At 44.5% G+C, this 27,397-nt stretch overlaps 1 protein-coding gene across 1 annotated transcript in view; it reads right to left on the reverse strand.

Annotated features, from left to right (window-relative positions):
- Positions 1-27,397, reverse strand: part of RSRC1 (arginine and serine rich coiled-coil 1) — a 126,596-nt gene that overhangs the window by 76,431 nt on the left and 22,768 nt on the right. Inside the window, exons 5-6 of the mRNA XM_058421942.1 lie at positions 25,733-25,885; positions 3,955-3,991 (exon numbers count right to left, since the gene is read on the reverse strand). Coding sequence (XP_058277925.1) covers positions 3,955-3,991; positions 25,733-25,885 — 190 coding nt within the window. The remainder of the gene's footprint in view (positions 1-3,954; positions 3,992-25,732; positions 25,886-27,397) is intronic.

Here is a 27,397-nt window from a genome sequence, read left to right on the forward strand (position 1 = left end):
CCAGGGAAAATCACGCTCTTTATATTTTACAGCGTTATTTACTCCAGCTGATGGCTGCTCTCGCCCGCCCGCGGAGCGGGGACCGGGCACGCTCCCATCGGCCTTCCCGAATTTACGGCGGGGAACGGGAGTCGAACCGAGCCACGGGGGTGACAAAGGGAAACGCGAAATAAAGGCACAAAGGTGACGGGGATGAAAGGTCACGGGGTCCCCACCGCAGCCGAGGGCGGGGGAGGCACCCCTGCCTCGGTGGTAAACGAGAGTGATCAAAGTTTACCTTTTAATAAAGACACGGAGACATTAAAGTGTTGTTTTATGTGGAGCGGCTCTGGTTTCAGAGCCCGCCGGTAATGGGAAGTGACAGGGTAAAACTCGCTCCTCTTACAAAGTTCCCACAAAATTTGTCACTGTTGGAACAACAAACTGCCGCCAGCCTTTGAATATCCTGCCATGAAAACGCTCTGCCTCCAACGGTTTGATCGCACCCTCGTTTGATTCACATCTGCAACCGGCAGCAGCAAAACCTTAGAACACGCAAAAGCGCTGCGTGCACGTGAATTTAATTCACATTCAGCGCGGTGAGTTCTCCACAAATCCCCCGGATCCTCGGAGCCCCTCTGCAGGAGCAGCCGGATTTCATCCCCACGGGCAAACGGAGCCAAACAAGGTGCGTTTTTCCATGGATATTCACAAGGCATTGATCTCCTGCCGGGGGATTACCTGATATGAACCTGATCCAGAGCTCCTGAAGGAGCTGGGAAGATTTCCAAGGGCCAGGCTGCTGCTGAGCAAGAGGAATGGTTGGGATGCTGACCCCAGCATGGCCAAAGGAGCCATCAGCCACCGACACCTGATAAGCTGGGGACACCAGGATCCCCTTCAGCAGGGCACACAGCCAGCACTGCTCCTCAAAATGCACCTGGTGCCTCCAGCTGGATGCTCAGTGGTTTTCCAGCCTGTCCAAAGGGAAATCTGGAATGTCCCTGGACACAAATGCCACTCTGGCCATGGGTGGAAAATCTCTCCACTGCCACCTTCACTCCCTTCCTCCCAGAACGGGACAGCAGAGGCACAAGTCAAGAGAGACAGAAGAGGCAATTCCAGCCTGCAGAGCACAACTGGCCAGCGTGGAACTTTGCCAGGACAGCAAGATAAACATAATTGCTCACATTAAGAGCGTTAATTAATTGTTTGCGAACACAAATAATCGGCTGCTTGGTTTACAGCTCGTCAGGAAGTCGAGGGCTCCGTCAGGCTGTCCTGAGGACCACGGAGCTGTGACACCACAGGTGAGAAACTCAGAGAGCAACGAGCAGTGAGGAGCCAGCACCACAACCAAACTCTGCGGGAAACTCAGTGACAGCCAGGAAATAAACACTGACATTTAAAAAAATAAATACTTGATAAAACACAAACACAGATAAAGGAGAAGGGGTTTGGGGGTGTTTTGGTTGATCAGATCAAAAAAACACGAGGACCTTAGAGTGGCGCCATCCATCCCACCCCTGCCATGGCAGGGACACATTCCGCTGTCCCTGGCAGCTCCAAACCCTGTCCAACCTGTCCTTGGGCACTGCCAGGGATCCAGGGGCAGCCACAGCCGCTCTGGGCACCCTGTGCCAGGCCCTGCCCACCCTCACAGCCAGGAATTCCATTCCCAGTATTCCATCTGAACCTACTCCTTTCAGTTTGAAGCCATTCCCTGTGTCCTGTCAGTCCAGACTCTTGTAAACCCCAAATTGTAAAACGCTCTTTTCTTACGGAAGGGATTCAGTAACAGATTAACTAAAGACTCTTCAGGTGGGAAAATCTCCTTACAACCATTTGGAGATGCAGGAATTAAAGCACTAGGGCTGGAATCATGTGGCTTAAATCTTTGGAAGAATATCTCTATAATTTATTGGAATCCAAAAGGTCTTTATGAACAAAATGTTGAGGTATGGAAGTTTCCCAGCACAAATATTCCTGCCTGTGGGTGCCTTGGGAAACAGTTTCTTTCCTTGAGCCCCCGTTCCCAGGACAGATTTTCTAAGATCAAAGGGACAAAGAAAAAAAAAAAGTCTAAGATCTGGAGGTTTTGGACCCAGATCTTTCAGGGAAAAGTTCCCTGTCCATGGTAGGGGGTGGAATGAGATCTTTAAGGTCCCCTCCTGCCCAGTTCTGGGATTCTAAATACAACGCAAACAATCTATTTCATGAAGACATCATTTTATTCCAAATTATTGTGAGGTAACCCATAAAGCACTTCAGGCATCACCATTCCCCATGGGATATTTCCAGTGCCTTTTGCCCCAGTTCCAGGGAAACCCTGAACACCACTGAACTATTTTCCTGCTTCCATCTCCCCAGGCTACTCCAAGCCCACGGAGCCTCCTCCTTCCCACTTTTTGTTATTATAAATCAGCCCTGCAGCTCCTGCTGTGGCAGAAACCCCCGCTTAGAACAGCCATGGCCAACCTGTCAGGAGGGGAGAGCAGCTGCCTAAAATTTATTTAAGGGATTCAACCCCCAGGTGAGGCACCCCTGGAAGCAGCAAACGAGGTGGATGTTTTCTGAGAACTCTGCTCTTTGTCCAATTTCGTAATTCCCAACACATTTCACAGGGCACCTTTAGAAAGGGGGAGCTCCTGAGAACTGTGCCAGGAGCTCCATGCCAACAGCATCTCCAGCACAGCAGGATCTCCAGTTTGTCCGTCCCACCAGGATCTCCCTCCTTCCCAGCCCCACCAGGATCTCCACCCCATCAGAATCTCCATCCTTCCCAGCCCCACCAGGATCTCCATCCTTCCAGTCCCCACCAGGATCTCCACCCCACCAGGACCTCCATCCTTCCCGGCCCCACCAGGACCTCCCTGTCCTTCCCAGCCCCACCAGGATCTCCATCCTTCCCAGCCCCACCAGGATCTCCATCCTTCCCAGCCCCACCAGGATCTCCATCCTTCCCAGCCCCACCAGGACCTCCCTGTCCTTCCCGGCCCCACCAGGATCTCCCTGTCCTTCCCGGCCCTCTGGCACTCCAAGGAGATATTCTACCCAAGCTCCTCCAAATCCTTCCCAAGTGATTCCCAAAATGGGAATCATCAAGAGGAAAGCAACTCTGCCCAATGTGACGCACGATGTTTTTAACAGCACTGTGGAACAGCAGGGATTATTCAGATATTCCATGAAAAAATAAAACCCTTCTCAGGATGGATGTACCATTAATAGCAAATATTTTAATTTAATGGGATTTAATAATCACTTCAGATGAACTATTTAATGTTCCACTGATTGCTGGTACCAACATGTGAGGCTCAACCAGCTTCTGACTTGTGACAAGATTTTATTTTTCCCAGTTTTGATCAACTGATGAGTTTTTAATGCTAAGCCTGGCTTGCCATCGCTTGTGGGTTTAATATGTTTACTTAAACCAGAAATATTTTGCACCTCAATTATTATTTCCTACTGCAGCCCTGAATGGAATTTAAGTCGATCCATTATTCATAAAGCAAAGACAAGAGAAAACACAAAGCTGTGCACTTCTTTCAAAGCCTCCAAATGACTCAAACACACCATATTTATGCATGCAATATTTGATTGTGTCCCTGGCTTTTTTTTTTTATTATTTTTTATTTTTCTTTTTTAATCACAGGTTTGTTGTTTTCAGATCAGGATATGCCAAAAATCCGACACCAAACAATTTTTGTTTATAATTAAGGCAATCATCAATCCAAGGATTGTAGTCTGGTTTATTTCATCTCGACATCAAAAAAAAGTAATTTAAAAAAATTAAAATTCCCTTGAAATGGGGAGATAAATGAAAATGTGAGTGCCTTCACATAATAACAGCAGCCTGACCCTCTGGGAGATGGTTGACTTTCTCAATTCAAGGTATTCAAAGCTCATTCAAAAGTGTTCATTTGGAATGCAGATATCAAAGATGATGCAAATGTTCAAGAGAAAATTAAAACTTACCAGATGTTCTAATCCAGCTTTGATGTTTGCAGAGTCCCTGTAAGAGAAGAACAAAAGTTCTAAATAGTTGCTAAACCCTTGTCTGCAACGATTCCTGTTTAACTCTGAAATGGCAAATCTGGGTAATTTCTCAAATTTTTAATTTTAATACATATATTTACCTGTAAAACCTAAAAAACCCTGATTATCCTAAAGCTCAATGACAGTATTAAACCCTCAGATAGTACCTGCCCTGAAATTGCTACAAACTGTAGCAATGCCACATGATACACATTTAAAAATCAACATTTTTAATCTAATTATCCCATTAATTACACCGGGAACGATCAGCCAGGCCAGGGCACGGGGCTGTTTATCAAATCCCCATTTGGTGCCTCCTGATTCTGCTTTGCCACCACTGCCACAATGAAATTCCGTGCCCCTTTCCAAGGCGATGGAGAGAAGGAATTGTGATTAATTCCACGGCTCGTGGCTGAAGAGAGAAAACAAGGAAGGATTGGACCTCACAACCTGGAGCCGGAATTGGACAATTAAACCCCAAAATGCAAATGGACCAAAACTTAGAGAAGTGTGAGACCTCGTGACCAGAGATCCATTTTGGGTTATTTTGTGACCATTCTGGGTGCAGCCCTGGCCAGGCTCTTGTCCTGCCCAAGCTGTACCCTAAAGGCCTTTCAATAAATCTCTGCTTTATTCTCCAGCTCTGTCCAGTCTCTGTTCCAGCTCAGCCTTCCCAAGGCATCACAGGACACAGGGAATGGTTTCACATGGACAGAGGGCAGGGTTGGATGGGATATTGGGATGGAATTCCCAGAGCAGCAGTGGCTGTCCCCGGATCCCTGGCAGTGCCCAGGGCCAGGTTGGACACTGGGGCTGGGAGCAGCCCGGGACAGTGGGAGGTGTCCCTGCCATGGCAGGGGTGGGATGGATGGGATTTCATCTCCTTTCCAACCCAAAGCGTTCCGTGACCCCATGATCCCATTTTGGAGGCGCTACCCGTCCTTTAAAGGTGGAATTGCTTTGGGACAGGGATCAGGGCAGGGCTGGGAGGAGCTCCCAGGCCCATCCCCTCCCATCCCTCCTTGTGCACCTCGGCTCGGGCTGTGCTGAAAGCAGCCTTAATTCAATTACAGGCCTCAAAACTGATAAAAACGGGTCCCGAAGTGGAAAATGTGAGGAGATTATTGGCAAATGAATAAAGATTTGTATCGAACCAACGCACGGGAGTAGAGGGGGGTTTGGTGGGGCTGTTTTTTTAATCATCCCCCGTCTCAAACCTTCTGGGAACAGCGAGTTTCCCTTCCCCTCCTGCAGCACATCGATTCCTGAATTAGGCTGCAATATTAAATAATTAATATACTTGCCGTGATTGATGTTTTGCATTAGTTGAATATTAGGTTATCAATCAAAATCCACTTGGTTTAATGTAATAATATTGAAAAAGTGTCACGGGCTGTTCAGCCAATTTGTAGTTGAGGCAGCCCAGACAGGAATATTGGTGTAACACAAGGCCCTAACGCAGGAAATGCAGTGCTGGAACATCCATAAGGAAAACATTATCAAACTAACCAGGACAAGGCTGAGCTTGTCCTAAATAAACCTTGGGGCACCTGTCACTTCCAATGAAAACCTCTTCCCAGCCCGAGGCTGCTGGGCATCAATCAGCCAGGCTATGGCAGGGTTTTATCTTTTAGTTAACCAATAGAATATATTAGAGATCTTACACAATTATATTCTGTATCCTCTTCTATATTACATTATATATACCATAAATTATAATACACGATTAGCATTATATTTATAGAATTACAGATAATAATTGTATATTCTAAATACATACTATAAATTACATTATAAAATTTGCTGTGTTGTATAATTAGGTAAAACAACCACATAATTTAAATTATATTATTTGCATTGAATTATATAAAGAAGGCTCCCACTGATACTATTATTTCATATGTTGTTTTTAGGCAAAATCAGACCTATGGCCACAGCTCAGTATCCCACGTATCCCTGAGTGCCTGCAGAATTTTAAACCATTAAACACCACAATAAAAGCCAGGAGCAGCTCCGTGCACATCCAACATTCCAACGCTCACAACATTAAAGAAACCATAAAGTTGTACTAATTTGCTTTCATTAGCAGGCAATTATGTTTTACTCCATTTTATACCCCAGAGTTCCCAATATATTTGCTTTTCACTCATCTCCAGTGCAGCACCTTAATTTCTTTGGTTCACTAAGCAAGTCTGATTTTATTCCTGAGATTTCCTTTCTCCTATCAGAGAAACTTTGGAATTTTTCCCCACTGTAGTCAAGGACTTGCAGTAAAACACTACTTGACACGCACATATTTAAACTCATCCATTACACCCAGTAAATATCACACTTGGGCTCATCCAAATGTTTCAGCAATGCCAGGGGGAAAAAATTCCAACTCCACTTGAATCCTGGTCATGAGGGACCTGTGCCAAGAAGCTGGGAATTCAATTAAGGAAGTTCCATCCCTGCCCATGGCAGGAGGTGGAACTGGAGGAGTTTTAAGGTCCCTTCCAACCAAAACCATTCCGGGATTCTCCAAGTTCTGCCAGGTTTGGGATTACTTAAACCCACAGTAACTAATTGAGGTGGTGTGAACAACTTCTGCCCGTAAATTAAATTAAAAATATTCCCTAGCACTTGCTGAAGTCATGATTTTAACCTGGAACACATTCATGCTCCTAAAAACACTCCCTTGTATCAAACAAATCATTAATCAAGGGAGCTGAAAAACGTGCACTAACCTCAAAAGATCCCATTTAGGTATTAAAAACAGCTTAAGATTTCACATATGATGTACTTTTCCAGTAAATTTCTAGCAGTCCCACCCAAGAACCATAGAACTAATTCATAATTAACAGTTAATAATTGTCTTTGCCATAGATTTTGGGTTAGACGCCACAGGCTGCAGGATAATCCTGTGGGTTATTTATACCTCTATGGACATTATGGGAAAACTCAGGTCAAAGTGCCTCTGGAGGGTGCAGAGTTCCTGGGAAGAGAATTAGGTATCCATGTGATCACACTACTTCATTTCCACCTCGGGATACCCCAAGATGAGATATTACTGAACTCGTCATTTTTTGCTGCTCTTTCCAATTTTTCCCGCACAACAAACTCATCCAGAAGAGCAAATGGTTTGGGAATCCCACACCCTGAGAGGAAAAGCATCCATTAAATATTTTTTTTTTAAGTGTGCAGTGTTGTTTTGTTCTTCCCAAGTATCAACCTCCAACGATCTGGAGTTGATCATGGAGTGTAAAGACTCCAAACCTGGTGGTCTTGGGCCCAGTGGATCCCTCACTCCAAACATCCAAATAATTAATCTCAGGAAAAACCAGCAGGACGTTTAGACCAATGAATTTAACTAATAGATTTAAATGCAACAAAGACCCTACAAAGGTCACTTAGGAAAAGCCAAAGTCACCCTCCCAAACACAAACACACTGGGATAACTTGGAACTGCCAAGGAACTCAGTGGAATATAATGCAAAGCAAATTGAATCATGCTAAAACCAGGGACTTTAAACAAGACACAAGGCGAAACAATTTCCATGTTATCCTAGAAAGAAGGAAAATCAGTACCCAAGAGACCTTATCAAACATTCAAAGGGGGGAAATACAAAATAACCCTGGCTCGGAGAGTAAAATCCAAGATTTTATCCAATATCAATACTGAAACTAAACAGAGAGGGGAAAACCCCAAAATACAGTGTTGATAAAAGCGGGATTTTCAAACAGACCCTACAAAAATATAGCATTTCTCTGCATGTATTTCTCAGGTAAACAAGAGATAAAATAACCACCCCAAATCTCCTGGTTTTGCTTTACCAAGGATTCAGGTCAGGTACAAAAATCCCATCAATCACAAGAGCTAAAACAACCACCTCAAATCTCCTGGTTTGGTTTTACAGAGGCTTCAGGCTGGGTATGGAAATCCCATAAATGACCAAAGCTGATTCCTCTGTCCTGGCTGCCTTCAAGCCACTCCTCAGCTCAACCTGCCCATCCCAAGGACATCATAACATGCAAATCCTTGGAGTTTTCCTACTTGGAGTGGGGTTTGGTTGGTTTTCCCCTGGTTTTAGCTCGTTTTTTAGTTTGTTTGTTATTTTTTGGTTTTTTCTGTGGTTTTTTTCGTGGTTTTTTTCCCCCTGGTTTTGGCTGGTTTTTGTGGGGTTTTTTTTCCCCTGGTTTTGGGTGGGTTTTTCCCCTGGTTTTTCCCCTGGTTTTGGCTGGGTGGGTGGGATTTCTCCTCCTTTTTCCCTTCACAAGGAATGAAACCTCATTCCTCCCTGTTTGCATTCCCGGCAAACACAGGCAATTAAACATCAGGCTCCAGAATGTCACTGTTAACCAGCCTTCAATAAATTAGACAACTTTGGCCTGGTTTACCTTCTCTGTAATATTATTTAGTAGATATTCAATTAAAACACATCCTGTAGGTGAAAGTGTAGGAAAACATTTCCATAATGGACATCAGTGGCAGTCGGAAGTGCTGCTAATTAGCCTCAAAGTACAAACCAGACCAAAAAAAAAAAAAAAAAAAAAAAAAAAAAAAAAAAAAACAGAAAACCCAGCAGTGTAAATGCCCACAACGCTGGGCTGAATATTAAACAAAGCCCAGCAAGTTCCAGCGTTGGGAAGCACAACTACAGGCAAAAAAAAAAAAAAACAAACCAAAAAAACCCCAAACTCTCCGGACTGGTAGAGAGTGTTACAGGTTAATGAGGAACATAGAAGGAGAGCACAATAATTATCATACCCAACACCTCCCCATCTGTGTGGGGATGGCTGCGGAATACAAACACGGCCCAGCAGCGCTGAGGCTGCCGCTAATTACACGTGTGCTGCCATTAGCAGAGCGCGAGCAGGAATATCTGAAATATTCCCCTCTGCTCCCGGTGCTGAGGAGCATTAAACGCAAAGTGTAAGTCGGGGAGGAAATTTAAACGTTCTAAGCGCTAAAACAATTTGAGTACAATCAATTTTCCGTTTGCTGAAAGCTTCTAAATCCCCCTCATTCACCCAATTACCACTGTACTTAACCTAATGAAATTTTATTCTGCGGGAACAATGCTATTCTTAAACGAATCGTTGGAAAAAAAAAATATAAGATTAAAAACTTCGAGACAAAGAATAAACTCCTAGAGAAAAGATGCAAATAAAATTACTATCATAATCTTTTGTTTTTTGTTTGCAAGTGGAGGAGCGAAGAGAAACAAAAGCACGGAACATAGCATCTGTCATATCAGAATATAAAAAGATGATCCTGGCACCAAATGAAAAAGCTCTAATTCATTTGCAAATCAAGCCTGCCAGTTCTATTTCAAGCTGGCGGTAACTGTCAAGAGTTAACAAGATAATCACTTTCAATCCTGCCTTCAATGGTACATTACACTGTTATTCCATTCAATAAGGCCCTTCTTTGGGGCACTGGATGAATGGTTTTCATTTCCAACTCACACAAAAAAGTTGCAGGGGGAAAAAAAAAAAAAAAAAAAAAAGATCCATGGGGCTTAAGAAAGAAATCCCTTTATGGGCATTTATCTGCCGGCACTTGCTTTTAGGCAAAATGAGATATTTGGATACATTGGTGTCCATTGACTTCCTCTATTCCTTCAGGCCCTCAGTCTGGTGATAAAAAAAAAAAAAAAAAATCCCACTAGGAAAACTCAAGCCTGTTTAGTTTGGGGTTGGATTTTTTGTTTTTTAAACTTTCTATGCACATTAAAGAAGTTCTGCAATAATCTTTGGTAAATGCTTCACACCACACCGAAACAACATCGAGTTTGAGCGGCTCCATCTTTGTCTAAATTCATTATAAACTGCTCAAGAAATAGTAAATACTCATGAAAATTGTGCTTGGGGGAACATTTGCCAGTTGCTCATTAAATATTCAATAAAAATAAAGTTACCAATTAAAGGCTCTCTGCTTAGGAAACAAGGCAACCTCCAATTAATCTGAATTAACTATCTGTAATTCTTTTCTTAGACTCTGTGCCATGAATTCTCCCCAAGAGGAGAAAAATCTTGTAGAAGTTTATTAAGTATTTTAAACTTATTTTCTGGCAACTCAACTTTCCACTAAGACCTGTGAATAAAACTCTTCATGCTTTTGCTCAGTGCTCAAAATTCACATTACAAGACCCAGCCTTGGTTCCATTACACAGATCTCATTCTGTCACTGCACATTCATATTTAAAGGTTGGGATTGATGATCTCAGATCTTTCCCAACCTCAAGGACTCTACAGTGGCAACTTAAAGCATCTATACTGACTTAAGAAAAAAATTACTAATTTCTTTTTCAATTTTTCCTTCTTTCTTTAATCCCCACAGATCTCAGTTCAGAGAACAAAGCTAAATTTATTAATTTATTTAATACTTAAGACGAGCTCAGCTTATGCAACCTATAACTAGCACAGAGCTGTACATACTTTTTATTTACTTTATTAATCAGCAAAAAACCCTTTCCTCCGACCCAGGGATCCACCTCACCCATCACTTCTTATTCCATTTGCAGAACTCTGATTTTTGAGCGTTTTTCTGAGCCATCAGTAGAAGTCAGACAACTTCTTCCCCACACTGCTCATGCAAATGTTCCTTTCTATTCAGGGCTTCTTTAATGGAAAACCTGAACACCACAAGTTACAGCTTTATTTTTGTTCTTTGCACTTCACAAGTTCTTCAAAAGCCTCTGAACACAGATGTTCTCAGAATTAAAAAAATACTTCAACAAACCCTAAATGCCTCTATCTGTGAAGTACTAGGATACTGCTGCTGCTTTTGTGGCCCCACTTCCCCTCCTTCCCAAAAAGAAAGAATCAAAAATAAAAATCAATTAAAAATTCACACAACTTTGAAGGACCTTGAAAGAGCACAAGATGTTGCACTTAGAAGAGAAATTAAGAGGAGGTGACAGATTTCAAACACCAGGTCACGACTCCAAGGAAGATTAATAAAGTCCAAAAGAAAAAAATCAGGAGAAACGTGGGACGTGCTCACTTCCTCTCTAGCCAGCAGCAGGATGACACCAACACTGCTGAAAAATAAAAAAAACGATAAAAAATAACAATGAACCAACAACCAACTCATGTCCACGGCTCAGGAGAAGGACCAGGATCAGCCAGCAATCCTTGGATGCACAGACTTTAAGACCAAAGACTGAAAAAAGGTTTCCAATACCCCTGAAGAGGAGTGCAGCCCTTTGGGAATCACGGCCAAGTTCAGCTGAGCCCCACAAATTCTGACTCTGCTGAAATTCCAGCGCCTGGGACTGCATTTGATCCGATTTTAGCACCCTGAAACCTCCTGCTTTTTCAGGCATCCCTGTTGGGAGGGATAAAAATCCAGTTTGGAAAGGCTGTGGCAGCGCTCCTCTGTGTTGAGTTGGTGACTTTGGTTTAATTCCTGCCCCTTTCTCACCCAGCCTGGGCTGATCTCCCTCAGGGACTCGGGGCCATGCTCAGAACTCTGCCAGAACGTCTCAGATACCTCAGACACACCCAGGTTCTCATTCCAACACAAGATAAAAATTTCCCTATTCCTGAACGGAGCAAATCTACTTGAACTGAGAAAAATTTCATCCCCTCAACTACCTCAGCTTTTTGGACATTTTGAGTTTCAGGCTTTCCTTCACAATTAAAACTTTTTTTTTTTTTTTTTTCATCTCAACTCGAGGTAGCCCTAAGGAAACCCTTTGGAAGTCTCTTGGTTTCTCCAAGATGGTCATTCCAAGCAGCCCAGTCTAACTCCCAGGAAGGAAGGAAGTTGTGCCTTCTGACAACTTCCATGCTGGGCTGTGTTGCAAGACAAAATTTGTAAAATTTTAAAAGGGAGAGCTGAAGCTGTTCAAGCTTGAGGGGGAATTCCTCAAGTTCCGTGGCCACAAATGGAGGGGAAGAAATAATATTTCATCAAGCTTAAATAAAAACAGAATCTGGTTGCAAGTCCCAAACACATCTGACCAAAGGCAAGCCTTACAGACAGTGATAAAAATAACCTAGAAGTGATTTGAAATTAATAAAAATGTGAGGGGAAAAAAAAAATCAAATCAAATTAAAAGCATTTAACTGGAGCTCATGAAGGAGAGGAGATGGACAGGGATCACAAGAGGGATCCCAAGCAATTCCCAGCTTGGTTTTCACAGGATTCAGCCCAAAACAAGGCTGGGCACTTTTGGGACGTGGCCCTGCCAGGGCTGAAGAGACAGACACAGGCTGGAGTCTGATGTCCAACACAGCGTGCTGAGAACAAGGAAACATCCACAAGTTCCCCTAAATCACAATTTGTATTTTTGGTAGAAGATTTGACAGCCTGAAAAAAAAAACCCCAAACCACCAAGCAAAGCTGTCTGAGCTCTTCACGCTCCTTGAGCTGCACCAGAACCTCCTTCAGGCTTCACATTTCACCAATTACTACATCTAAACTTCTCACCAAACCACATTGGTCCCACTCATTTCACTCTCTTGCTTTCAATAATTTGCTTTTAACCTTTTACTGCCGTGAAAAACGAACACCATCTGTTTTCTTTGGCATTTCTCCTTCCCAGCACTTCCCAGAGAAAGCGTCCGGTGGAAAGGGAGAGCGGGAACGGCTTTGGAGGACGGAACAAACTCCCAAGAAACTGCCAGCCAACGTCTAGACCAGGAATCCCAAAACCCCAGAATGGTTTGGGTTGGAAGGGACCTTAAAAACGATCCCAATTCCAGCTGCCCCACCACAGGCAGGGACACCTTCCCCATGAATCCCCCAAAAGCATTTCACGTTTTGGCGTTTCTTCAATGAAATCAAAATAATTCGTGTTGCACGTTCTTGATTTACCACCAAAACGAGACCAAAAAAAAGACAAAAATATAAGACATGTCTGGTTCTACAGCCAAGATTTCCTTCAGAGGCTGGGGTTTTTTTTAGTATAGAGTGAAGAGATTCCTGAAGGAATTGAGCACCATAAACAGGGCAGGCTCCAAGGAAACTTGGATCTTATGGAATTTGGAGGTTGATGGTTAAAACCAGCACTTCCTGTTGTATCTGTAAACCTTGAAGGTGAAGTGAAATACTCTATTAAAAAAAGAAAAATACCAAGTAAGCGGCCAGATCCCTCCAGGGCAGCACTTCCCAGAGGATTCCCAGCCCACACAGAAGACCTGGGAGCGAGGATGATCCAGCTGACACCGAGCAGGCACTTGTGGTGGGGAGAATTCCAAACGTGCACAGAACCAGGGGAATATCCCACAAACACCTCACCTGACAAACCCAGCCAGTAAATTGTAACCAGGCTGACGTGTCACACATCCCCTCCAGCACTCTCCTACATGCTCCTCATGAGGGACTTCTGGAATCACTGAGGTTGGAAAAGACCTCCAAGACCATCAAGTCCAGCCTTTGACCAAATCCCACAATCAAATTAGATTATGGAATGTGAGATCCAATTTTTTGACCACTCCAGGGCTGGTGACTCCACTCCTGCCAGTGCTCAGACAATCCTGCAGGGAAGGAATTCTTCCCCGTGTCCAGCCCGAACCTCCCCTGGCTCTCACAGACCCACTAAGGTGGGAAAATATCTCCAAAAACCACTGAGCCAACCACTGCTGAACCACTGCCCACTGAGGCTCCAGGACAAGCCCAAAGTGGTGCTGCTTTACATTAAAATCCTTATTTTTACCCCACGTTTCAAGGTGGTGACCTCAGCCAGCCCAGAGCTCGTGTGTGAATTGAGCTTTTATAACTTCTGAAAGCAGGAGCAGCCAAAAACCCCTTTGGCAACTGAAAACTCTGCCTCTCTACGATGCTCCCAGGACTGAGGATTTTCCCCTATTACAACACTTTTCATATTTGTCTTATTTCCCTCTCTCTTCAAGAAATGCATCCGGACAGCCTGACTGGTGTCAACCAGAACAACCTGAACTTTTTGCTAACTGCTGGTGGAAGAATGTGGTAGGGAACATTGGAATACAGAAAGGGATTAAGAGAAAATAAAGAATTAATAAATAAATTCATAATTTAGAAGGAACGTGCAAAACGAGGGACTGATCTCCACAAACAACACCTTGATATTGCTGAAAAAAAAAAAAAAAAAAAAGCCTCATAAATTGGCTTTTCCCCCATTTTCAAGTTGGGCTGAAAGCTGCAATTTCAATATATGGAATAATTGTGTCTTGCAAAGAGGTGCCACAAAGGGGTGTCCCCAGAAAGTGGAACTGGAGCTGTTCCAAGCAATCAAACACATCCACGGGTTCAGCACAAAGCTCAGGACTCAGGGGCCTTGCACACAAAGGCAGGGCAGGATAAGCCACCGCTTAACTTTCTGTCCAAGCAAGATATTACAAAGTTGCACCAACATTCTGTGACAACTTGCAGGCCTTTCAAACAGGTCAGGATATTCTGGCAACATATTAATATATATATTTAAAAAAAAAAAATCCCCTTCCTCCGGTCATCATGGCTTCAATCAGCCAGGTGAGCACTTGGAGGAGTAACTCTTATACCAGTACCCAAAGCAGGGAGTGGAAGAAATCAACTGAAGAAATTTAAAAATTCAGTTGAAAACTCTGTATCTGTGTACAAGAGGATAAAACAGTTTAGTTGCCTCTATGTTTTGGGGGTTTTTTTACCCAACAGCAGAAATCCAGCACAGCCAACGGCTGGAGTGAACAACGTTCAAACTGCAGCTAAAATGGGGGAAATCATTTCAGCTACGGGGTAAAATTTGCAAACTCTGCTTCATATCTGGGATTCAAGGTGGGGAATTCCCCGTAAATCTGTGATGACAGAGGCTGCACAAACTAAGGGGAAAAACAGCAGTAAAGTGTCCAGTCTTTGTACATACAACACAGCCTAGCACATGGAGCTTGGTGTACTACGCAAGGGCCAAAAATAATTTTTAAAATTAATAAATTGGTCTTTTTTAGCACTTTTTCCCATCCTACGTCTGGCACATCACGAGGTAATGAGGAAGGCTGGGATCAGCACATTCTGAAGCATCTCCTGCACTTTCAGGATGTCACAGACCTGACTGGGGAATGACAAAAAGCCAAGTGCTGAGAAATAGTCGAGAAGCTGTAACAGCCCAGCACCAGAGAAATATCTTTTAAAAAATTCAAATACAGCCCCCAAAGTCAGAGCCGGGGGAATTGGCTATCTCTTGGATGCGGAATTGATCTGAATGCAATTACTTTATTCTTTTCAGCTCCGTTTGACTTTGAACTAAACATCAATTAATGCACAAACAAGATCTGTTAACTCCAATAGTGATTTCTCCATAAAAAGACGCGGAGCCAATTCATTGGCCCCCGCCGCACGGCTTCGAGCAATCGCAGCCGCCACCCGGGCGAGCTCGACTTCATTTTCCAGTGGTCACTTAAACCCTTAATTCTCACGACAAAACTCCCCCAGCCTGAGTTTTAAACCCCTTAAATTAGCAAACAAGACATCACATAATGTATGCTCCAAAGCTGGGACCTTCCAGCGCTTCAGCTGCGACGCAGCCATTGAGCCGCGGCCAGTAAGAGCTCATTTGAATAATCAATATGACAACCTTATTTTTCTAATGCAAACAGGATTGCTACAGTAAGGTGTCTCACTGCCACATCACAGTCATGGCCTCTTTTAACCCCTAATTAGATTTAGGCGATTATCCCTGCTCTTCCTTACAAGTGTACAGCCCGGATAAGGGATGACAAAAGCTATCTGCCACTTCCTCAGCCTTTGCAGGCTGCAGGTTAGGCAGGGAGATACAGGGGAAGATCAGCAAACAATTGTTATTCATATCATCTCCAGTTTGGAGATAGTCACAGTTTGCCATCCGTGCTGGGGGAAAATAGCCCAGAGCATTAGGTAAATGCAAAACGCTTAAGAACGTCGGGGTTACACAGATGGAAATTCAAGGTGATGTTGGGGAATTATGTTTAATTCAAATTGGTTATCACAAAGGAAACGATGGTTTTGTGCCTCACGCAGGAAGCCCTGCCTTTTTCAAGGGATTTCTGTGCGTTGTCTGGTGGTGTGTGACATTTCACATTTCCACCAAAAGTTAAAAAAAAAAAAAAAATAAATCAAACTTAGAAACAGCAATCCCAAAAGAATTACATTGCTCAACAAAGTCCGAGCAGACAGAGAAGATCTATTACAGAAATGTAATCACATTTCATTTACAAGAACTCTTATCTCAAGCACTTAAACATAACATTTAAACAGTTTTCCATTTTATTGTGCTCAGTATTGGAGCTAATAAGATAGAAAAGTATAATCACGTTAGCAACATTTCTATTGCATTACATAAACACAGCACGAGATTAAAGGCAGAGCAGGGGGAAGGCAGCCTGGAAAACTGAGCCCTGGATTTCTGCTGGCAGACAGGAACATCGCTGGGATGGGGTGTGAAAACTGCCACGCTGCAATTGGATCCCAGCTTCCAAAATGGCCATCCCCAGGCTGACGGGAAAAGGGATTGCACCACACATTCCCGGGATGGAGAGGTGTTGTGGAGCAGGAGAGAAGTACTGGCTCTTACTGGAAGGATCGTTTATTCGAGACAAAGTAAAATTCTCAGAATTGCTAAAAACCAAACAAAAGAAACAAACAAACAAAACAAAACAACAAAACAAAACAAAAAAAAACACCAAAAAAAACCCCTTTGGACAGAGCTCTGAGAAGCCCTGAAGGGGAATATATTGTAAAAATATTGCAATAAGTTGTGATTAACGCCCTTACCAGCAACACTCAAAGCAGCTCCAATGCAGTCCCTGCGCTGGGGTTTTATTTCCCATGGTGGAACCACTGCAGCTCTTCCCAGATTCCTGCTCCATCCACGACACAGGACGGGCCAGGCTGGCATCCTCTGGTGCCACCTTCCTGCTCCAGCAGGGCCATCCCAGCACAAGGATTGGAATTTTCCCTGGGAGACTCTGCAGCCTCTCTGGTCCAGCTGGAATCTCCTGGGATCTGTCCCTGCCCCTTCCTCTGGTGCCACCACCGGGTCCCTGCTCCAAAATCTGCTCCAAAACTTGGAGAAGGAAGAGAACCAACCCACCATGGAGAAGGGAAGGCTCCAGGGAGAGCTCAGAGACAATTCCAGGGCCTGAAGGGGCTCCAGGAGAGCTGGAGAGGGACGGGGAACAAGGGAAGGAGGGACAGGACACAGGGAATGGCTTCACATGGACAGTGGGCAGGGATGGATGGGAGACTGGGCCGGAATTCCTGGGCTGGAATTCCCAGAGCAGCTGTGGCTGCCCCTGGATCCCTGGCAGTGCCCAAGACCAGGCTGGACATTGGAGCTTGGAGCAAATAAGTTTTCTAAAACCGAGGAAACTTTGTCGGAAGAAAACTCCTCTCCCATAACAATGTGAGAAGCACAACCTAAAAATAAGGCACTTTCACGAGACAGAATGTGTTACAGTGCAGAGTAAATTTTTCAGAAGTTATATCTAAAACCTACAGCATATAAAACTTCGAGCCTATAACAAGACTTAATGATCTACTATCAGTTTACTGACTTATTGTAGCCTGAATGTTTAAAAAAAAAAAAAAAAAAAAAAAGAAAGAAGCAGCAGAATTATTAAAATAACCTTTAAAGCTGATGGAAAGAGCTTCCAACAAGCTCTGGGGCCTTAAGCTTGTTTTGTTTTTTTAAATAAATTAATTGATGGACATTAATCTTTTGTCCTCCTCAATAAAAAAGACACTGTGACCCCTCTGAATCAGATTTAGTTGCCCTCACTCCATATAAACCCCTTCCCTCTCCTCCATCTTCATGCTCCTGACTCACAGGGGACCTGCAAATTAACTCCCAGCAGAAACTCCCACTGCAGCATTATCCAAAACCTCATCCAGGTTTTTTTAAACTCTGTTTAGTGCGGACAGGAAATAAAGGCAGAGCAGAGGAGGAAATAAAAAGGAAAAAGGGAGCTGGCAGAGGCAGGCACATGAAACCTTCTCCCTCCTGCCCCTGCATTCCCCATTCCTGTGCTGGACACTCTCCCAGAAATCCACTGTCTGTATTTCCCTGGCATTTTTCAAAGCACAAGCAATGCCCACCTGACAATAATCAATGGCAAAAGCCCCTTTTGCCCCTTGGGCACAGCATGATCCCATTAAGCAGCCTCAAAAGGTTCTGATCTGAGCAGCCAAGGCAGCCCCTCCTGATCAATTCCTTAATCCATTTGGAGAGAATGGACTGATCCTGCTGCTTCGATTTCAGCCCAGGAAGAATCATTCCCGACATAATTCACCATTAAATGGGCCTTGTATGACAAGAACTTCAGCTGCTGGGAGCAGCTGAGGAGCGAGGCAGGACCCAGGAGAAGCCAAGATGTTCCCTCTGGGTCTCCCCAGCCTGGTCTTCCATGGATATTTGAAGACGTTGGTTTTTACACCACTAATGACGTAAAAAGTGGAAGTCATTCCCAGACTTTTCTCCCAGAGAAAGGGCAGTGCATTGGGTTGCCATAACCTACGGAAAAAAGGGAATAAACCCAACATGACGCTGAATTATTGTCACAGGGATCCCTCTGCTCCATGTGCGGATGGATTCTGCTGGTGTTTCATCCCAAGAAGGGATCAGGGGATTCTCAACGAGCACAGAAGGACACAAAGGTATCTGTAAATGTCTCATGGGAACCAGACTACAAAGTTCTCAGAATGGAAAATCTGGGTTGGACAGTCCTTCCCCACAGGAAGATCCAAGAACCTTCCCTCTTCAATGGAAACTGACTCCAGTGAAAGGGTGTGGAAGCACAGATTACAGATATCATTATATTATGTAGGGTTTTACTCCTAGGAACATCCTGCCCTGCACAGAACCAGGAGGTGCCAAGGATGAAACCAGAGCCTGGAAGTAAATCATGGAACCACAGAGAGATGTGGGATGGAAGGGGCCTCAGGGCTCATCCATGGCAGGGACACCTTCCACTGTCCCAGGCTGCTCCAAGCCCCAGGTCCAACCTGGCCTGGGACACTGCCAGGGATCCAGGGCCTGCCCACCCTCCCAGACAGGAATTCCTTCCCAATATCCAATTTACATCCCTCTTCTCTTAATTTAAAACTATTCCCTCGTGTCCTATCGCTGATCAACAATTTAGATTATTTCATTTAACTTTGTCACATTGTTTTAGAATTCCAAACAACGGAAAGATCCAAAATTAGAGCAGGATTAGAAACGCTTCCTCCAAACAAAGATGCTCCTTCCTTTCCTAATCAAAGCCATGGATGGTTTATAATCTCCATAGCAGGTAAGCTCATTCCAGAAAAAAGCACCCCCGATCCAAAACACGAGGTGCGACAGCGAGTTTAACATTTTAACGTGAATTTCAATCTCACCTTCCCACAGGATCATCTTTTAGATGGGCTGTTTGTGAGCTGCCCCTCCTGTGCCCGCTCCGAGGAGCCGTTTGCTGGTTTGGGGCTGGGTTTTCCCTAAATCCTTGCTGGGGACTGGTGGTTTTAGCTGGATGCAGGGCGCAGGGTGAGGTGATTACTGTATCTCTGCTGCTCAGTATCTGCAGGGTGTCTCAGCGCCACTCCAACTCCCTAAACCCGGTAAAGAGATTACAGCTCACACTAACTGGATTTGCACAGCTCGGGAGCATTCAGTTTGGATTCCTCCTGCCCAGATTAAGGGAGGCCATTAAAACAATAGTCAGCTGCTCTCTCAGCACAAGGTGTCCCAGGGAAAAAAAAAAAAAACGAAACACAAAAACCCCACCAAAACTCCATGTTTACATTCAGAGCGTGTGTGTGTGCTCGGACGTGTGGGCAAACAAAACCCTCTTGCAGCAGGAACACTCCACGTCCAAGGAATGATTCCACTCAAAACCCAGGATAATGCAAATTATATAGTTATAAAAGGACAATCACGGTGGCTGGCAGTTTTAAGGAGCGGATAGTTTGGAAAATTTTAAACAGCTTAAAAGAATGTGTGTCTTTGAAGATACTGCCTTCAAATGCATTCCAAAAGCTATTTCTGGAAATAGGGAGAAACATAATTCCCTCAAACATAGCCCATGAATTTAGCAGGGAAGCTTGTTTGACAGCCATCACTAACTGACAGTCTGAACCACAGAACCTGAACACAAAACTTCCATTTCTGTACTTAGCACAAAAAGTACTTAATGAATGAAAATGAAATGCTTACTCCGAACTAAAATCTATTTATTTTCCAGAGCCAGCGGTTCCCCAGCACCTCCTGCACAGTTTTGCTCCACAGCTTACACACGTGTCCCATCCACGCTGGCTTTTCCAGCTGTCTGGGAGTGAAAGGAAAAGAAATCATCCCATATGCTGCTGCCTATTAAATAAACGGCCAGTCTTTTGAGTCCTAAAAGGGGATTTTTAACAAACAAAAAGAAAAACAAGGCCAACACAGCTTAGACAACAATAGCAACAAATCTCGGTCAAAGGCAAGTGACCCTCGAGCTGCTCTGGGCATATGGAGGTCTCAGTCCTTTTCAGGGAAAACCCTTCCTTCCTCTGCCTCCCACTAGCCTTTGGCTGACTTACTGGGAGGAAACTGTCCTCGTCTGGCCTCTCAGCTGCTTCCTCCTGCCCCCCAGCACCACCAGCAGAGCCTGGAGGCTCCTCATCCACCACCCCAAACACGCCCTGGGCACGCGGGGTGCTGGATGCTCTCAGGATCCCGGCCCTGAGCACGGCACGGGAGCCAACCCAGCCTGCTCAGCTCCTTTTCCATCAGGAAATCCATGGATCCTGACAGGCAAGGGGCTGAACCTCTCAGCACTGAGGTCCCCCACAGACCCACCACTGCTACACCAGGTGAATTCTTCATTACCTGCTTCACCCCCACCTGAGGTCTGCACGCTGCCTGCAGGCAGAAAGGAGGGCAAGAGGAGTGAGAATAAATAAATTAATTCAGCAACGAGGCATTCTGGTTTTACTGGGGATAAGCGACTCCCTTGCCATGACAATACAACCCAAAGATCCTGGAAAACCCACCTGGAGTCCAAGCAAGTGCCTGGAATATCCCAGGCTGGACAAAGGGGCTCAACTTGTCATGAAATTTGAGAAGCTGGTCTTCAAGAAGCCACCAAATAAAAAACATTTAAAAACCACTGAAGCCAAGAAGTTCTACCAAGCATCTTAAAACTTTACTACAAGCACTTCTCAGCAGCATGGCTGGAGCTCCTGTAAAGTCCTTGTAATTTAGCCCAGACACTGAAAATAAACCTGCTTGGATTAAGAGAAGGGTTTTCCCTTCTGACAAAAGAACAAGAGGTATTTCTCCTGTGAGCACTCAAACTACTTTCCACCACAGGATGGAGTAGTTTGGTTTCAGCACTCAAATTGCAGCTGCTAATTTTAAACAGATTTTAAAGAAGTTCTCCAGTTTTTCCAGGAATGTCCATGTTGAAGGGGGAGTTTTGGCCACAGACTCTACAATTCCCACCTGCAGTGGGAATTTCTAGTGCAGGAAAGGCTCTGCCATGATTGTCCTGGAATCACCTCCTCTGGGATGCTCACAACTCAACAACCAGAATACGATCAAGGCTGAACCATGGCATGCAAGGTTCCAGCCCAATAGCAATCCTTATTTATTATATTTGGGATCAAAACTTCCAAAATTAATACATTTTCCTTTTGGACTCCCGAGCCACAAACTAAACACAATATACTTTATATTTTCCTGATAAGCCTCTTTGAGATAAACTCCAAAGAGGATGCAAATAACCAAAAAGAACTCCTGAATCCGAGACCTGAGTGGGGCAAATTAAAGTGTTGCGGCACCCTGAGCATCAATTCGTATTTCTGCTCCTCGAGAAATCGATTTGGTCGGGTAAGATTTTGAGGAAAAAGTCTTGGAGAGACAAAAATCAGCCTTCCCAAGCCTTCAGTTCCTGGTGTGACACACGCCCCAAACGTGGCAGAGGAATCTTCCCTCCCAATCAAACATTTCCCCCTCCGCCAGCGGTGAACGGCAGCGAGATCTCTCTGTACAGCCCTCGTCCTCCCCGATAAATTTTGCATGAAAACGTGTCAGCCCTGCCCAGAGTTTCCTGCTGGCAGGCTGGGAGGGTGATAAATGTTTAATGCACACAACACACCCAGCTCAGTGTCAGACAACGGCTCCCACACGGCCCCCTTTGATCCCAACACAGCTTCCGAGGGGTTCCGGGGGTGCTCTGCACCACACAGCTCCATCACCTATATGCAAATCAGGGCCAATTACCATAAACGACTTCCTACTGCACAGGGTGGGAAGAAGGAAGGGAAAAATAATTGTGTGCCAAGCTCCAGGAGAGCCTGACTCGGAAAAGTCCAATATTCCCACTTTACAACTCGGAAAAGTCCAATACTCCCACTTTACTCCTGATGCTTTCTGTCAACAGCAAAAATCCCATCAAGAGCCATCAACCACCCACGTCCCATCCATGGGGCACTGGGCATGGATCCATCTCCAAGGGCTTTGGAGAAACGCCACTGGAAAAAGGCTCCTAGACAGGGGGACCTCAGGAAAACTCCAAAGACCTAGAGTGCGGAATGGAAAGGAAAAACGGAGATTGTGTTTGAACAACCAACTCCTCAGCTCTGTAATACTGACAGGACACAGGGAATGGCTTCCCACTGCCAGGGGGCAGCGATAGACGGGATTTTGGGGAGGAATTCCCCCTTGGGAGGGTGAGGAGGGGCTGGCACAGGGTGCCCAGAGCAGCTGTGGCTGCTCCTGGATCCCTGGGAATGTCCAAGGCCAGGCTGGAGCAATCTATGGAAGGCGTCCCTGCCCATGGCAGGAGTTGGAATGAGATGGGATTTAAGGTCTTTCCAACCCAAATCATTCCAGGATTCTGGGATCTGTTAAAGTATTTAAGAAGCTGTGAAACTATTAATGCCCAAATGTATCAATAACCTCATTAAGGACCAGCAATTAAACCAGTGGTCACGTTTGATTAATTGTTCACTTCTTTTCTCTTAACAACTGAGAATTCTCTTAACTTATTCTATTAAAAATTGTCAAAATCTCTTGAAGTAAACCAAAATTCCACTAGTACACCAGCAACGATGAGACCCATAAATCTAGGATAAGTTATTTAAAACCAGCAAGCTTTTAGTAGCTTTATTCCCCCCAGTTTAACAATGAACAAGGAGCCTTACGAAAAACGCATCTCAAAACAACAGAATTCGCATGTTTTGAAGCTGATCAGGACTTGAAACATCAAAATTCAACAGCACACCCAGCCAGGTCAATGAAGACATGTATGCAGGTTGCTTTAAAACAAGCAGATTTCAAAAAGCATAAATAAAAGATGAATGCAATGCTTTGATCAGTGAAAAAAAAAAATAGTGGAAAAACACAGTACTGTAAAACCCCTCACTTTTGCAGACTTGGACAGCTGAAGACCTCCTGCATGTAGATGTTGCTGGTCTGAACGTGGGATTTGGGAGTGGAGGGAACTCCCTGGAGCTCCCAGCCCACATTCCAGGCAGCTGCTGCCAGGATTTCCCTCCACAATGGCTGGAAAAGTGGAACATCCCTTAAAACATTTCAGGATATGAGAGGAGAAGAGCTGAGCTGTTTCACAGCCCACCTCATGAACAGCTGGTACTTCCCCAACAGCCCAGAAATTCAGTGCTCAGCATCAGAGAATCATCACTGAAACTGGGAATGCAAAAGGAAAATGCCCAGAATACTGTTTTTTAAAATCATTTTAATTTTTCTCTTTTGAAATTTCTCTTGAGATGTTCACTGTGACAATATCTCCCTTGAAAGAATCTAAAGCTGCCCCAAAAAAAACCCCAAGCACAGACCTTTCCCCCTCACATCTACAAACACACACCAAGCCAGGGACAGAAAATCATCATTAGGGTTTACAGGAGCCACAACCAAACGTGCTGCTTAATTAGTGAATAAAATGCATTTTGATTCTGTGCTTTAGAGGAGCAGTAAAGCCCCAAATATACAACATCTCTCAGATAAGCTGCAGCGCTGCCAAGCTGAAATACCTCCTTTTATGCAAAGTTAAACTATAAAGTCGAGCAGCACCTGAGAATTTATGTCCCATCCTCCCACAATCTGGCTCCAGGCTGATCTTCATTACAGCTCCAAAGCAGCTATTTTGAATAAATACATCCCAAACAGCCATGAATTTAAACTGGGAGCCAGACCCGGTCCTTGAGGTGCCTTTGAGGAAGGATCTGCTCCAAACACTGAGGTCACAGGATTGTTTCCACTACAGATTCCCTGATGCTGGAGGTTCTGGAAGGGCTCTATGGAATAATGAGACTTTCAGTGCTGATCTAGACCCTGGGTCTAGAAATTAATCTGCTTGGAGAGCCCAAACTGGATCCAGCTTAACCAGGAATTTTCCTGCTGCCACAGGGAAAAAAGGGAAAATTCCAGAAGCCAACAGAAGCCCACTTGGGGGTGGAAGATGTTGCTCTAAAAATTCCCCAGGAGTATTTTTCAGTGGGAATCCACCCAAGGGAAGGTCATGGAGTGACACCTCAGTGTTTTCTTGTTTGGATGGGATCAGACAAAGAGGGAAAAGACAAACAACCCAGGAAAGGCTGCACTGACGTATAAAGCAGAGGGAATTACATAAATTACATAAAATGTAAAAAATTTACACTGCCTTTCCTGAAATCTGTAATCGACAATCCAAGTTATTCCAAGCAGAAACTGGACTGACAGCAGGCTCTCAAAGGTTCCCATCGCTCACCCAGGGCAAGGCTTGCGCTGAAACTGCATCTCTGAGCCTCAACCAAAGCCCAGGAGGAACTTCTGCCACTGGGAGCAGGTGGAGGTGCGTGTGAGCAGTGGAATCCCTCTTCTCCCAGGAAGAAGCCCTCATACTTTCCAATATTCCTCACTTTTCCCCTAAATTATGGCTATTACATACGGGAAGAATGTTTTTATTAGCAAATTGCAGAAAGCTCTTTAACCCACCTGAAAACAAGAAGGGGGGGAAAGGGTGGAAAATTAAACCATCATTCAGTGGGAGATGTCACACTGCAGAACTGTAAAACCCTAAAAATCCCACTCTTCAAATACCCTGGACAATTCCCACTTCTTTTATATAAAATACAATTGAAGGTAAAGCATTACAAGAGTAAAAAGACACTGAGTGTCGTTGTTAGGGCTGTGTCAGAACACAGAGACACCATCAAAGTTTAGAAGGCTCTTTATTATGGTTGCATGCTGTTTTTAATGGAGTTTTTATAAACTTCGAGGGCAACTTCTAATTGGTTAATAGCTTTCCGGTTAATTATTCTATTGGTTAGTAAAAGGAATTTAAGTTGTCTATCAAATTCCTCTATTCTCAGATTGTTCACGTATTTTCTTTACTGATTCTCATTGGACAAACCTTTTGTTATTACAGGTGCACTTATTTTTCACCTTTAGAACACATTGTTGTGTTAAAGGAACTTTGTATTTTCAACATAGCTCTGTATGGAAATTCACAAATTACTTGTTGGTTGCATTTAGAAAGAAACAACAGGTGAGCTTTTTACTCAGTTCCTACAATGGAGTTGTCACCCGGTTTTGCTCCAGCTCCATCAGTTGATTGTTTTACATAGATTGTTTTACAGGTGCACTTATTTTTCACCTTTAGAGCAGATTGTTGTGTTAAAGGAACTTCTTATTTTCAACACAGCTTTATATGGAAATTCACAAATTACTTGTTGGTTGAATTTAGAAAGAAATGACAGGCCAGCTTTTTACACAGTTCCTACATGGAGCTGTTGCCTGGTTTTGCTCCAGCTCCGTCATTTGATTGTTTTACTCACCCAGCCTTGGTGCCATGAGCCTCCTTGTCCTTCCCTTTGCCCTTGTCCTTGTTGTGGCCCTTGCGGCGCTCCCGGGAGCCGCTGTGGGTTCTCCTGTGGCCGGACCTCTCGCTGCTGCGGCTGTAGGAACGCTGCCGCGCCCGGGACCGGGACCTGCACACAGAGCAGAAACACCGCCTTGGAAGGGACCGCCAAAACCATCGAGTCCGACCCAGCCCCAACAGTGCGGCTGTAGGAACGGTGAGATGCCCAGGACCTGCACAGAAACCAGAAACACCGCCTTGGAAGGGACCTCCAAAACCATGGAGTCCGACCCAGCCCCAACAGTGCGGCTGTAGGAACAATGAGATGCCCAGGACCTGCACAGAAACCAGAAACACCACCTTGGAAAGGACCTCCAAAACCATGGAGTCCGACCCAGCCCCAACAGTGCAGCCGTAGGAACGGTGAGATGCCCGGGACCTGCACACAGAGCAGAAACACCGCCTTGGAAGGGACCGCCAAAACCATGGAGTCCAACCCAGCCCCAACAGTGCGGCTGTAGGAACGGTGAGATGCCCAGGACATGCACACAGAGCAGAAACACCGCCTTGGAAGAGACCTCCAAAACCATGGAGTCCAACCCAGCCCCAACAGTGCGGCTGTAGGAACGGTGAGATGCCCGGGACCTGCACACAGAGCAGAAACACCGCCTTGGAAGAGACCTCCAAGACCACTGAGTCCAACCCATCCCTAAACACCTCAACCAAACCACTGCACCGAGTGCCACGTCCAGCCCTTCTCTAAACACATCCAGGGATGGTGACTCCAGTGGTGCCTTGGGAAGGCTGAGCTGGAACAGAGACTGGACAGAGCTGGAGAATAAAGCAGAGGTTTATTGAAAGGCCTTTAGGGTACAGCTTGGGCAGGACAAGAGCCTGGGCAGGGCTGCACCCAAGGTGGAACCAAAATGGGCACAAAAATGGCTGAGAGGTCACAAGAGCCTACATTTTTATAAGTTTTGGTCCATTTGCATATTGGGGTTTAATTGCAGAACAGGAGTCACCGAAACTCTTCTGAGAAGCAGCCGGATGGTGAAGGAAGAAAACTCCTCCACTACAGAAGGACTGCTTCCAGTCAGGCACAAAGGATCCCCAAAGTGCAAAATACCAAATCAGCCTCACAAAATTCCACCAATTCCTCTGCCTTCCTCTCCACAGACATCCGGATAACTTTTTTTCTCCAAAGATCACAATGGGTGAAGTCAGACTTCAGACATCAGTAGGCCTAGTCTGCTACCAAGGGTTTCACCTCCACGTTTTAGAAGCTTTTGGCTACTCAGCCCTGAATACAAACACTTATTAAAATGCTGTAAAGGTCTAGAGTGGAAACCTCAGATCTTACTGCCCCACTTCCACAGTTACAAAATTTCATCATGCATTGGCTGCTTCTCACCAGCACTGCACCTCAGCCTTGTTACAGCTGTAAAATCATATTAATGTATGTAAAATACATTATTAAATGTATTTATTAATTATAATAAATGTGTGCATCTGCATTAAATATTTATTATTAAATTATTTAATATTAACACATTTAATAAACATGTTTAATAATGTAGTACATTTCACAATTTAATACCCTTAAACTCACAATTTAGCCAAAGAAAAAACAAGAAAAAAAACC

Source organism: Hirundo rustica, chromosome 10, assembly GCF_015227805.2.
Source record: "Hirundo rustica isolate bHirRus1 chromosome 10, bHirRus1.pri.v3, whole genome shotgun sequence".
In the NCBI taxonomy this organism is placed as follows: Eukaryota; Metazoa; Chordata; class Aves; order Passeriformes; family Hirundinidae; genus Hirundo; species Hirundo rustica.